Source organism: Abrus precatorius, unplaced genomic scaffold (genome assembly GCF_003935025.1).
Source record: "Abrus precatorius isolate BTA unplaced genomic scaffold, Abrus_2018 Scaffold6, whole genome shotgun sequence".
In the NCBI taxonomy this organism is placed as follows: Eukaryota; Viridiplantae; Streptophyta; class Magnoliopsida; order Fabales; family Fabaceae; genus Abrus; species Abrus precatorius.
This window is the reverse complement of record NW_020874406.1, coordinates 12,222,299-12,236,891: the sequence shown is the minus strand read 5'-3', so window position 1 is coordinate 12,236,891 and position 14,593 is coordinate 12,222,299. Positions and strand designations below refer to the sequence as shown.

General features: G+C 32.2%; 1 protein-coding gene across 1 annotated transcript; it reads right to left on the bottom strand.

Moving 5' to 3' along the window:
• Positions 1-1,687: 1,687 nt before the first annotated feature.
• On the bottom strand, positions 1,688-4,900 carry LOC113869958 (mitogen-activated protein kinase 4-like). The gene is made up of 6 exons (XM_027506528.1): positions 4,586-4,900; positions 4,385-4,514; positions 4,164-4,301; positions 3,501-3,833; positions 2,479-2,662; positions 1,688-2,367 (listed from the first exon to the last, which is right to left on the bottom strand). The coding sequence occupies exons 1-6, from the start codon at positions 4,735-4,737 to the stop codon at positions 2,192-2,194; spliced, it is 1,113 nt and encodes a 370-aa protein (XP_027362329.1). The 5' UTR covers positions 4,738-4,900; the 3' UTR covers positions 1,688-2,191.
• Positions 4,901-14,593: the final 9,693 nt, after the last annotated feature.

Here is a 14,593-nt window from a genome sequence, read left to right as displayed (position 1 = left end):
TTTATGGTTATCCTCTTTACTCAAAGAATTGAAGGTGTTTATTGGTGAGGCAGTGGATTTGTTGGTAGATAGCAAATCAACAATTGATTCGGCTAAGAATCCTGTGTCACACGGTAGGAGCAAACACATAGACACCAAATTCCATTTCCTCAGAGATCAAGTAAGTCAGGGAAATATTAGACTACAGTACTACAGAACTAAGAAACAACTTGCTGACATTATGACCAAGTCTTTGAAGAGTGAAAAGTTCAAAGAGTTAAGAGAATTTTTGAATGTTGTTAGTTTGTAATTGGTTTGAATCAAGGGGAGGTGTTAGAAGTAATTCTAACCAATAGATAAGATTAGTTGAATAAGTCAATTCAACATTTTATCATTCCTAACTATCAGTTTGTTTTAGTTGTTTCTGGTATGCTATAAATACCAACCTTTCATAAAAGATGAAATATACAGAATACATTCTCTTTCACTTTTCCTCTCTCTATTATTACATTTCGTGAGTTTGTTTAAGTTTTTGCTCTTGCTCCAACATTTGCTTTCGAACAATTATATACGATGAGGATAATTAATGAAACAGACATAAACTAAAGAGAAGGAGACGACATAAATACATGAATAGGATAAAATAAGATATGCTAACTCCTGTCTTTAAGATATAAATAAAAAAATTAATAAAACTATTAATAATTATTTTATTTTTAATGTATTTTATTATATTAAATAAATATATATTTTTTTAATTCTAATGTTCTTCGAGTACTGTTCAACAAGATGCGTTAAACAATGCTAGATACTAAACTTAATAAAAAAATATTTTTTAATAAACTAAATTTTATTAATTTAATCATTCATTTTTAAATTAAAATAAATTAGATCAAATTTATAATTTTACTTAGTTTAAAAATTAACTGATATTTTAGTAATTGTTTTTATTTTAACATATAATATATTGTTTAATTTATAAATAAGTACTATTAGATTATACATTTATAATCGTCTAAATATATTGATAATATTATCTAAACTAACTATTAAATTGATAAACTTTACTTTAATAAAAACTTTGTTAAACATATCATTTTATTAAGTTTAATACCATATATTACTTGATTTTGTTTACATGAATATGTATGAGTAAAAAAAGAGAAAGTATTGTCTATACATTTACTATTTTTTTAAACATTTTAGATAAAAAATAATAATATAATAACTTTTAATCAAACACTAAAATCCATAAAATAATCAAATAATATAATTCATTCAAAATTATAATGTATTTACTATTTGGTCAGGAGAAAGTATTTGTATTTTTAAACCCGCCCCAATCTCTCCATTTAAATGTTATGTTGAACATGACCCAAACTTGATTAATGGCCTGATTATTTATGCGTTTAAACCTTCCAAATTTCTTCTCTCGACAGGGAAAATAAATGGCCTCCGTTTAATCAAGATTTTTACGTTATTAGGATTTGTAATTCTCCCATAAAAAGAAAATTAAGTTTTTCCTATCAAAGCTAGGATGGGGTTAGTAAACATTGATACAAATTTTATGCCGTATCTACTAAATTACTAATCATAAATTTTAAGGATTCTCTTTTTCATGTACGAATATGTTTTTTCTCCTAGACACCCAAAAGTCCCAACAAACAATGATTTACGCTTTTGACGCAAAAGAATGCCACAACACATGAAAAGGGATTGCTATAATAAATTTGCCTCATCCCAAAAAGGACTGTTGTGTAATCAAGTTTAGCTGTTCTCACCATAGCATACTCTCACCAAACAGATACAGTTGCCTTTGGTTTTGAGATTAGATGGTATATATGGTGCCATGAATCCGTATGTCCATTATAACCATAGAAGCAGCAAAGATGGCCAAAGTAGTTTCATGGCAGTGCAACATAGTCAATTTACTCCCCATTTTTGCTACATAGTTGCTCCACCAGGCCCTGACTCCTATTCCTCGATAAGGAAACTTCCACTTAATACAACAGCTTTTATAACTAGTATGAATGCTGTAACTAGATTTCTAATGACTGCTCATTTTCCTTTGTATCTTAGATGCTTTAGGACAAAATTACAATAAAGGAACTTTCTGTGCCTAGCAACTTATCTAAATAATGATGGACACGCATTGTATGTATTTAAGGCCAAAGAACTTTTATCTTGATTCATTTATACCAATAACAAGGAATTACTGTCCGGGTAAATCTGGATTGTACTTCACCGATTCCCTCCAGATGAGCTCCTTGATGTGCTCTCCAGTGCATGTTGGCTGCTCAAAATCAAAACTGAATGGCGTAGAACCAACTGGTTCATCATTGATATCATGAAGTGAGGAAAGATATGGGTGACATAGTGCTTCATCAACTGGCGCAGAAAAATAAAAACACTACATAAATACTTTTTAAAAAATGAGAGAAATCACGCATAATAAGCAAATTATAAATCCAAACGGGAAATGTAATGCTTCTTGTACACCTGTAATGCGCCTGTTGGGATCAAAGATAAGCATCTTTTCTAGTAGATCCAATGCCTCAGGAGACATATTTGGGAATCTGGCAGAGAAATTTTGCTTCCTGTATTGTGGAAGCTGTCTAACATATCTTCTTGCATTTTCACTTCGCAGAAATCCAAGGCTGGCATCGTCAGGTGAACCTATTAACTTTTAAGCAAAAGGCACACAGTACGCGTGTTTGGTGTTACAACTTATAGCAATCAATTTATAAGTAACTAAAAAATTCAGCTTATATGCAATCCTTCTGTTTTTTAACAATAACAACATTGAAGATGGATGCGTAATAAAATACAGTATAATATCCTTTTGCTATTCCCCGGTGTAGAAGGGGAAGAAAGGTTGGTTAGGGATTATAGGAATTGGTGCAATGCAACATAATACGTTGGTATACAAGTCAAACCACGATAATGCCGAAGGCATTGGCTTATCATATCATAAATAGTGATATTTGCCAGTTATCAAGAACAGCAAATTAGCAATAGCTGGAATTAAAAGGTAAACATGAAACAAGAAGAATTGAAAGTTTAAGAATCCTGGATTTGCACTTCATTAAAGTGAAGGGTGTCAATTCTGGACAAATGTAGGACATTCTATTTCAAGGCGATTAATCAGAGCATGAAAACCTCACATAGAATTCAATTAGTCAAGGTAATTATCTAGCTAATAATAAGCAGTGACAAGAGTAGGGATTAAAAAACAAGAGGAGTAACAAAAATAAAACCGATGGTTTTTTGTTTCATCTTTCAAGTAGCCTCAGCTGGGGGTATTAAGCATGTTGGGAAGGTCAAAGGGAGTTATGTTTCTCTTACGACAAAATCTTTCCATTAGAAACAGGGTTCATAAGTGTAAATCACTTTCTTAAGAAGGATGAGAAATTTACAGAACAACAAGCAATAAACTAATGCAAGAGTGAGTTGAGTAATGCAATACATTTCCAGAATGCTTCAGCAGCCCATAATTTCAAATTGAAGCACCAAATCCATACCTCCGTTATAAGCCTTAGTTGATGAACATAATCTTTCCCAGGAAACAAGGGTTCTCTGGTCATAATTTCCCCAAATATGCATCCAACAGACCAAACATCAATGGCAGAGGTGTACTCTGAACAATTAAGGAGCAACTCGGGGGCTCGGTACCATCGAGTGACAACATACTCTGTCATGAAATCTGCCTCAGACGTCGTCCTCGCCAAACCAAAGTCCCCAATTTTCAGGTCACAATTCGAATTCAAAAGTAAATTACTAGGTTTAAGATCGCGGTGCAAGACATTGGCTGAATGCACATATTTCAGCCCCCGTAACAGCTGATATAAAAAGTACTGCACGAAAACATTCAATACCATGCGTAGTTTCAAACGAAAAACACAAGTCAAAACTAACACCCCTTAAATGAAATTGAGTTCATTCATTTCTCCCTCCCATCATAATAAAGAACCAGTTTTTCTAAAGTGTGTGCCCATAAACTATGTATAATAACTTTTTATTAAAAATCACACAATATTACAAAGTTTAATATATTCATCTTATAAAAATTTACTATTTGGTTATTTTATAAAAAAAAACTATTTATTAATTCATATGGTGTGTCTTTGTGCCATTTAAAAAAACCGATAAGGAAAATAGATTAATCACTTGAGAGTTAAAAATACCTGACAATGGTCACCGTTAAGTGGTTGGTCAGAACGAATTATCTGATGAAGATCAGTGTCCATCAATTCATAAACAATGTAAACATCATTGAAGGTATCCTTTCTGGGAGGTCGTATGATATCCTTAATGGCAATGATCTACAAAAGAACAGCATACACAGGGATTTACAACCAGACATAAGAAATTTAATTTGAAAAAGACAAGCTATATTAGATATTACATTTTCATGGTCCAAGTGGCGAAGGAGTTTAATTTCCCTCAAAGTCCGTTTAGCGTCAATGATGTTGTCAAACGCGTTACCAATCTTCTTTATGGCAACTTCCTCGTGCGTATCGGAATTAACGGCAGAACTGAAAAGAAAGAACACAGTGAGGTTAGGTTATTGAAGTAAGAAAGAAGAAGATATAAAGCACAAACATACCAAACGATGCCGTATGCGCCTCTTCCGATAGGGCGAATGGGAGGAACGTACTTGGAAGAGACCTCGAACAAGTTTCCATAAACATTGTATTGCACGTATCTACCTCCATGAGTATGAACCCTCTTTAATGACTCTTTCTCTTTGCTACCCATCTTCAATCCACGATCTTCTTTCTCTGTAATGATTCTTTTAGTTACCAATTTCAATTCCTTTTTATACGATGCAATGCTATGCTATATCCATTATGAGAAGCAGACTCTTTCAATTTTTCAATAATTAAATCATCATCCACACCTTACTTGCGGCGCTTTGTCCAATTCAATTTCTTAAACTGTTTTCTTTTCATATATGTTAATGTCAAAGGATTAAGTTGCGCATCAAAATATTTTAATTCATGTTATTCACTGTGAAAATGTTAATATGCCAGCACGCTACTCGAAAAGGTTTTTATTATTATTAAAAATATTAAAATCGTTTTAATAAATTTTAAACATGCTTTAAAAAAAATTATTTTGCAGAAACGATTAAACCCATCGTTCATGTAAATAAATAATTTGATGTCCAAGACTTCAGTTATAATTCGTGTTATTCTTTAGGTAGACAAAATTATAAGAACGATAAGTTATTTTGAGTTAATTTTATGGTGAAAAAATTGTTGAGAATTTTGATTCGGGACAAATTTCTAATGTAAGACCAGGTCTTTTAATTTAATTTTATGTTGACTAAATCTCAAATGAGTTGATCGAATTTAATTACAGGTTTGCGGTTAGCATTTCTTGGCAAGTAGCAACTAATTTTATAACTGTAATGAAAGTCACCAAATTGGTATAATTAGTCTTAGCTATGATGTTGAAATTTTCAATTACGAGTTGACAATGGCGTTTTCGGGGGCATGAACAATTGAACATACAGCTTACCAGATGATCACTGTGCGTGTAAAGCATAAACTATAACGTGATCACCAGAAGCATTGTATGAAATTAGTTGCTTTTATGATTTATCACGAGACGTGGCTCATTTTTTACATGTATGGATCATTAATTTTCTATAATCCAGACTTTATCTTATACATTCACGGGAGAACCAAGTTCCATTCTCAGTTTCACGAATTGCATATGATAGCTTAAATTTAAACATATGCTGGAGCTGGTGACTATTTTCCAAGGAATAAATCACTATTTCGTCTTAACTTTGTAAGTTTTTTAAGAGTTATCTCTAATTTAATAAAAAAAAAAACTATTTTAATATCTAAGTTGTTAAAAATTGTGTTGCGTTAGTCCTAGTAGACATTAACAATAGTTAATAAAAACATTCACATGCCACATTAAATATTAACTTACTCAATTTGGTCACCCTAAGAGGTTAGGTTAGACAATAAATACCAACAAAGACAAATAAGGAAGAAGATAACAAGATTTTCTAAGAAGAGATTAATTAATTTAAACTTATATTTTAACAATTAACTTTAAAGAGTTACCTAATATTTTTTTTGGGATGTGACATGTCATTTAATGAGTTGAGTTAAAACTTAACATATATATTAATAAATAAGTAATTTCATTAGTTATTATTACTGTTGATTGATTGATTGAAGGAATTATTGTAAAATATATATATATAAACAAGCTAAGAACATAAAAATGAAACTAAAAAGATATACAATTAATGCTATGAATACGAAAGGGGAGGTAGGGGGGATGTGATCGAATAACATTACAAAAAAGATAAGTCATCTTCGAGAGGACCAAGTCGCTGAGTCCATAGGCCAACGTAATAAACTCAAATTGGAAGCTGTGTTGGTGGGAATTGAATGCGAAGAATTGAATGTAATAAGCAATCCCACATGGGCACTTGACAGCGACTCAAGCGACGCGTTTTTCACAGCTTTGCTTGTTTCAAGAGTCTATGAAGTGCACCCAATCTTTCTGCAAGTGGTGGATCAATGATGCAACATCCTACAAATTTTATCCTGTAAATGTGTTCACTGCTGTCACATTATCCGACAATTTTAGTTTACATGTCAATTGCAATCCCAGACCAAAAGAAGAGAACCTTCCATAAACATTGAAATAAGTTGTTTTTAAGTCATAAAAAAATTATTCATTATATATATATATATATATATATATACATACAAACTGAGCCTGCGTAAAGATAGGTAATAAGTAAGACATCAACTCGGATACCCTGATCTTGCTTTGCTAATGTTATGCTTTTACAAATAAGAATATAATAACTTGAAGTTTCGTAAGACTTGATCCAAGAGCTGGTCCATGAGTGAAATTGCGAAGGCATCGACCTGAAAATTGAAACAACAACCAATTGTTTGAATTATTAACAACGTATAAATGAAAAATGAGAATGTAGAAGAAACATCAAATCCTGAAAAATGAAGAATCCAATCACTTTGGCCAACAATCCAAAGTTTTTAATTTCCTCATAAAATCATGCTTCACACAGAACGATTATGTAGAGCAGCAAATATGGGCATTATTTATCTATGATGGATTCGCTTGTTGTTGACTATGGTGATCCATCTTTGATGTTTATGCTTGAGTGAGAATAAGGTTAAATAAGGTTAAATGAATGTAGTATTTCTTAGAATTTTCTTTAATTCTTTATGTAATTTTCATTATGGAATGACTATTATGAAATTACTTTTTTTTCTCTTTGTGATCTTGAATTACATTGCTCTCATAACACAATATATGGTTCTCATACAATTAAGGGTTTAGAGAACACTAACCTGAATCTATTGTTCCTTGATGTTATCTCTCTCTTTGATGTCGTTGATTCCTTAGTATTTTCTCCAACTCTTCCTTCCTCTTTTAGCTCTTCTCGGATAGTTGAGAGAAAGTTTCTTTCTTGTGTTTACTGTGAGCACTGTCACATTAATTTATATGAAGGGAGAGAAGAGTGTTTCCTTATAACTGTATTTATAATTATACCCTCAATGACTCTATATTTTATATTTAACCACCATCACATTAAATCATTAATTAGAGTCATGCTATAAGTTACATAGGCCACTATAATAAGATTATTAAAATAATCTAACAATCTCCCACTTGGCCTATGTAATGACTTGAAGATTCAATAAACTGTAAGTGTGCATATCATTGATAATATCAAGTCACTATCTTTTAATGATTTAAGTTGATCGGATCATGGCGGTCATAAGTCATTTGATAACATGATTCCTTTCAAGTATTACAGAAACAACCCAAATCAAAACAGCTTTAATCAGTCATATTACAGACTGTAACTCTGATGTGTTTTTAACATTCAACCTATTATCAAACTCAAACCATATATATACATTAACATAATTCAGATAACAAGTAAACAAGCAGAAACAATATTTTTATTGAATTTCCAAAATGTCTACAAAATAATCTATACACATATATGTGAATCACACAATCATGCTAACAAGGACTTGTCTATAATGCCCATTCTACCAACATGGCCAGAAAACGTTTTAAAGGGTAATCCCTTAGTTAACTGATCTGCTATCATTAAATCAGTACCAATATACTCAATAGACACTTTCTGTTTCCGCACTTCTTCTTTCACTGATAAGTATTTTAAGTCCATATGCTTTGCTCCCTTTGAATACTTATCATTCTTAGAGAAGAAGACGGCTACGGAATTATCACAGTACATTCTTAGCGGCTTTTCTATATTATCAATAATATCAAGCTCTAAGACAAAGTTCCGCAGCCATAAAGCATGAATAGTGGCCTCAAAGCACATCACGAATTTCGCTTCCATGGTAGACGTAGCAATAATGGACTCCTTTCCACTCTTCCATGAAATCGCACCTTCAGCCAACAAGAAGATGTAGCCAAAGGTCGATTTCCTTAAGTCTACACATCCAGCATAGTCTGAATCCGAGTAGCTAACAACTTCCAGGTGACTATATCTCCTATGAGTAAGCATGTAGTCCTTGGTGCCTTGTAAATACCTAAGGACTTTCTTTGCAGCCTTCCAGTGGTCTATTCCAAGATTACTTTGATATCGGCCTAACATTCCAACAGAAAAACTGATATAAGGCCGAGTGCATGTTTAAGCATACATTAAACTCCTGACCACTAATGCATAGAGAATAGATTCCATTTCTTTCTACTCCAACTCATTCTTGGGACATTGCATTTCACTAAACTTGTCTCCCTTTTGAATTAGAACTACCCCTGATGAGCACTTTTCCATTTTGAATCTCTCTAATACTTTTTTTATGTAGCCTTTCTGAGACAATCCCAGTAATCCTTGTGATCTATTACAGAATATTTTTATTCCAATCACATAGGAAGCCTCACCCATATCTTTCATCTCAAAGTTCTTAGAGAGAAACTCCTTCGCATCATGCAACAGCCCAACATCATTAGTAGCAAGAAGAATGTCATCAACATACAGGACTAAGATGATGAACTTGCTCCCACTGACCTTTATATAGATACATCAGTCAACAGTGTTCTCAACAAAACCATATGACGTGATAGTATCATTGAACTTAAGATACCATTGTCTGAAAGCTTGTTTCAACCCATATATTGATTTCTTTAACTTACACACCATATTTTCTTTATCTGCGGTCAAGAAGCCATCTGACTGATCCATATAAACTTCCTCTTCCAAGTCACCATTCAGAAAGGTGGTCTTTACCTCCATTTGGTGAAACTCTAAGTCATAATAAGTCACCAAAGCCATAATAATTCTTAAAGAGTCCTTCTTTTAAACTGAAGAAAAGGTCTTTTTATAGTCTATGCCATCCTTTTGAGTGTATCCTTTAGCAACAAGTCTAGCCTTGTAACTCTCAATGTTGCCTTTTGAGTCATGTTTGGTCTTAAAGTCCCACTTGCAACCGACTTGTTTTGAACCTTCAGGCAACTCGACTAGATTCCATACCTTGTTGTCACTCATTGATTTTAACTCTTCTTTCATGGCATTCAACCACTTTTCAGAATTGTAACATTCCATGACTTGCTTAAATGAGACTAGATCCTTATCAATACTCAAGTCACATTTATGCTCAAGTGAGTAAACCACATAATCATTCGAAATAGCAGGTCTTTTCTGCCTTACAAACCTCCTTAATGTTATCTCTTGTGGTTCACCTTCCTCTTGTTCACTTGTGGCTTGCGCATTTTCAGCTGATTCATCCTCTATATGTTGTTCTTGTGGGTTTGGAACATTAACTTGTTGTCTCTTTATGTTGTGTGACCGTGATACAACAAGAGGAACAATAACTGGAAAAGAGACACCGACTACAAGAGTTTTCGCATGTGTCTCTTTAATTTTCACCTTTCGTATTTTACCACTCCCACTAAACTGACAATTTTCAATGAACCTTGCATTTTCAGACTCAACTATTCTCATACTATGGTTAGGATAGTAGAATCTATACGCCTTTGATTTTTTAGGATAGTCAATTAAATAACCACTTATGGTTCTAGCATTAAGCTTATTTTCATGTGGATTATACACTCTTACTTCTGCTGGACAACTCCAGACATGAAGATGTCTTAAAATGAGTTTCTTTCCTGTCACAGTTCATAAAGAGTCTTTGAAACTGTCTTACTAGGAACTCTGTTAAGCATATATGTAGCGGTCTTTAATGCGTACATCTACAAAGACATGGGTATAGAACTGTAACTCAACATACTCCTAACCATTTCCATGATAGTACGATTCCACCTTTCAGTCACACTATTTTGTTGTAGTGTACCAGGTATAGTATAATGTGCACATATGCTTCATCTTTCCAGAAGTTTCGCAAATGGACCTAGACATTGTCTACTTTCATTAAATTTTTTATAATATTCACTACCTCTATCTGACCTCACAATCTTTACCTTTCTATCTAGTTGCCTTTCCACCTCATCAATGAACACCTGTAAGACATCCACTGATTGAGATTTTTCATGCAACACATACAGATAATAATAACGTGAGTAGTCATCAATAAAGGTAATAAAATATCTTTCACCACCCCAAGATAGGATGGCAAACGGACCACAAATATCAGTGTGTATCAACTCTAAGAGTTGACTGCTTCTTGTGGTTGGATTCTTTGATGTGTGTTTGGTTTGTTTTCCTTTAATACAATCTACACATAAATCCCAGTCAACAAATTCTAATTAAGGTAAAATTTTACTTTTTATTAACCTCATCATCCTTTCTTTGGATATGTGACCTAACCTTTGATGCCTCAAGAAAGCAGAGCATTCATTACGCACATTAAAATTACTACTAATAGCATTCTCAACATGAAATAGAGATTCAGCAAATTTAACATTAAGATTGAAATGATATAAACCATCAATTAATGTACCAGATCCAAAATAGTACGAGTGTTTATACAAAGAAAATGTACCATTTCCAATCTTAAAATTAAAACCAAATTCATCCAACTTTGCAACAGAAACCAAATTTCTAGCACATTCAGGAACATAAAGACACTTTTCTAGATCTATAGTAACTAGTATGCAAGATCAATCTGTAAGCCTCTATTTCTTCTATCTGTGCCTTCATTCTGTTTTCCATGTACAAGAACTTTTCAGTTCTGCTTATGGGCTGGATTGAAAGAAATCTCTGCATTACATGTGACATATGAGTAGTTGCACTAGAATTTAACCACCAGGTATTTTTAGGTACCTTAGTAAGATTTGATTCAGAGCATACTAAAACATAATATATACCTTTCCTTTCGAACCAAACCTTTCTCTTCGGACAATCTTTTTTTAAATGATCAGTCTTCTTGCAGAAGAAGCACCTCTGGCCCTTCTAGATTCGGCCTTCACGAACCTTTAATAAGGTCTTATCCTTGTTGTCCTTCTTACCTGGCTTAGCCTTGTTACTACTAGCCCCTTCATGAAATGTGAGATGAACAGAGTGTTCTTTCACCTTCTTTAGCCTCTCTTCCTCCTGAACCAGCATGGCCTTAATTTCCTGTGTGTTCCATTTTTCCTTAATGGTGTTGTAATTCACCTGAAACTGACCAAACTCAAAAGGGAGTGAGTTCAAAATGAACTGTGCTAGAAAGAATTCCTTTACCTCCATGCCCATTTATTTCAACTTTGTTGCTTGATTGATCATGTTAGTCACATGGTCATGAATGGGCCGTGACCAATCAAACTTCTTAGTAGTCAGCTCAATCAACAGGGTGTCTGTAATGGACTTGTCAGTAATGTCCGATTTTGTATACTCTTTTACCTTTGTCTTAAATTCCCTAGCATTTTCAGTCTTTGACATCGATGGCTTCACATTTTCATCCATAATCATTTTCAGCAAGCTCAAGCTCAGCATGTTCGACCTTTTTCAAGCCTCACGAAGAGTCTTTTCCTCTTCAGTACTACTGCAGGCTCTTGTTCCATAATGATTGCTAGGTTTAAGTCCATAACAACTAGCTGGAATCGAACTTGTTCAGCCCAATCATCATAATTGAACTCATTGAACTTGACTACGCCATTACTCATGCCATACGTATTCATAGAGACTAAAATATTTAACACATGCTTAAACATTTATGCTTTGAATAAACTTAATAGATTCGGACAGTCAACTGTCATCAATTATGCATCTAAGTTTACATTTGGGTAATGCCTAAATACACAATTTATCTATAATGATGCTAATAAACAACTTTAATTAACAACCAGTCACTCAAACCAGTATGCAAGTAATCTTTGGATATACAAACATATTATGAAATGTTTACATGTCTCCTTAATGTCATTAATCATATGCAATGACCTTTCCTAGCATTATAATTAATGAGCTAAATTGTTCACTCTTTATGTTTCCATATAGCATCAAAAAAATTTGGACAATTTACAACACACAATTAAATGCTTAAAGAACTTTTAAAGTCAGGCCACTTTGGTGACTAACAAGCTACCCTTAAAATTAAGCACTAAATTGTGAAGTTTTCATAATGATAATGTAATTTAGAATTAATTAACTTGAGAATTTAATCACTTTAGTGAGTAAAATTTACTTTGATATAATTCTAAAATTATCTATATATTTTATGAATTATATTCCTTATTCTGCAGTGAAATTCCTATGCACGGCCGTGCTTTTACTTTATGTATGGTCGTGCTTACAATATGCAAGGTCGTGCCTATAATTGATGCATGGTCGTGCTTCCATTATGCAAGGTCGTGCTTCGTTGAAGCAGGGTTGTGCTTGTTCCTGATGCATGGCCCTGGTCCCTGATGCATGGCCTTGCTCACTATTACAGATTCAAAATCTAATGTTTCTAACTTCCAAAACCTTAGAGTTTCAATTATTGAATCCAAAAACAATTATTCAACATCAAAATAATGTCAATCCATCATATAAAAAATACCTAGGGTTCATGTAATTTGGGAAAAACTTTAACAAATAACCAATCTTTTATGGAGAATCAACGAAATTCACAACCTTGCTCTGATACTAACTGTTAGAATTTTCTTTAATTCTTTATGTAATTTCCATTATGCAATGATTATTATGAAATTACCTTTTCCCTTTATGATATTGAATTACATTACTCTCACAACACAATATATAGTTCTCATACAATTAAGGGTTTAGAGAGCATTAACTTAAATCTATTGTTCTTTGATGTTACCTCTCTCTTTGATGTCGTTAATGTCTTGGTATTTTTTCCAACTCTTCCTTCCTCTTTCAGCTCCTCTAGGATGGTTGAGAGAAAGTTCCTTTCTTGCGTTTACCGTAAGCTTACTTAGAGACCGTGATAGTGAAAAATAAAGAATGTCATGAGCCATATTTGGTAACCGCTCTTTAATTTATATGAAGGGAGAGTGGAGGATTTCCTTATAATTATATTTACAATTATACCCTCAATGACTCTATATTTTATATTTAACCACCATCACATTAAATCATTAATTAGAGTTATGCTATAAGTTACATAGGCCATTATAATAAGATTATTAAACTAATCTAACAGTATTATCATGTACTGAAATTTTGGCACATGTAGTTAGGGAGTCAAGTATATATATCTTCATAACGAGAGGTTATGTTCTACATATATTGTAAATGGTGTTGTATAGGTTTATTTTCGTACGTAGAGATTTGTCATACTATTTGATGTATAATTTTGTTTTCCTTTTATTCTAATAAATTAGATGAACTATCATATATTCTATTCAATTCATTCAAAAATTAAATTTTTAAAAGATTAATTAGTTAAGTTTTTTTAATAACTTTGTGTAATGTTTTTTTACTTTCTTTTATCCCTCTTTATTAAATTAAAAGTTATACAATTCATTTTTTTAACTAGTGTCTTTATAGGTGTTTTATGTATGTTAAATGATTTTTAATAATCATTTTTATTATAAGTGCTACTTTAATTATTTTTTTTATATTATTATTTTCTATCATATTTTTTCTTGTACATTTACCTTAATATTATCATTTCTACCACTCATATTCTTCAATTTTTTATATATTATTATTTCTTATTATATTTTTTTCTTGTACATCTACTTTAATATTTTTATTTCTACTACTCAAATTCTTCTTGTATTCTTTTATAAAAATTAACACCCAAATTGTTATAGTATTTTTATGTCACTTTTTTGACTTTTTATGTTGTGGTAAACAACATTAAGTAGTATTTTTAATATTTTTTCAATAGTTCTTATTTTAACTTTATGGTGTAGTTATTAACAATAGTCACTTCTTTGTTATCAATCTTCTTAATTGTCTTTCTGCTTGTATTATTTTTCTTTTTTAACTGTTACTTAATTATTTTTAGTAATTAGTTAATTAGGTTAGAACTAACAAAGTTAGTTAAACTTTTTTCTTAACTTTTGTATATATGTTTATTTCTTCTCATCAATAAGATTGATGAATCATTCTATTCCTTTTTCTTACATTTCTTGTTCTCTCTAAGTTTCTTCATGCTTATTGTTACTTGGGATAGATTCTTGAAGATTTATTCATGACTTGGAAGAGTTTTGACATGGTATCGGAGCTCCTTTTCTAGGGGCT

What these genes read in the sequence shown, in the direction of transcription:
- LOC113869958 (XM_027506528.1), bottom strand. Translation starts at nt 4,737, where the DNA reads ATGGGTAGCAAAGAGAAAGAGTCATTAAAGAGGGTTCATACTCATGGA. An exon ending in GGCGCATACGGCATCGTTTG is followed by an intron (nt 4,515 to 4,585) that starts GTATGTTTGTGC and finishes CTTTCTTTTCAG; the next exon opens with TTCTGCCGTTAATTCCGATA. An exon ending in TTAACGGTGACCATTGTCAG is followed by an intron (nt 3,834 to 4,163) that starts GTATTTTTAACT and finishes GTTTTCGTGCAG; the next exon opens with TACTTTTTATATCAGCTGTT.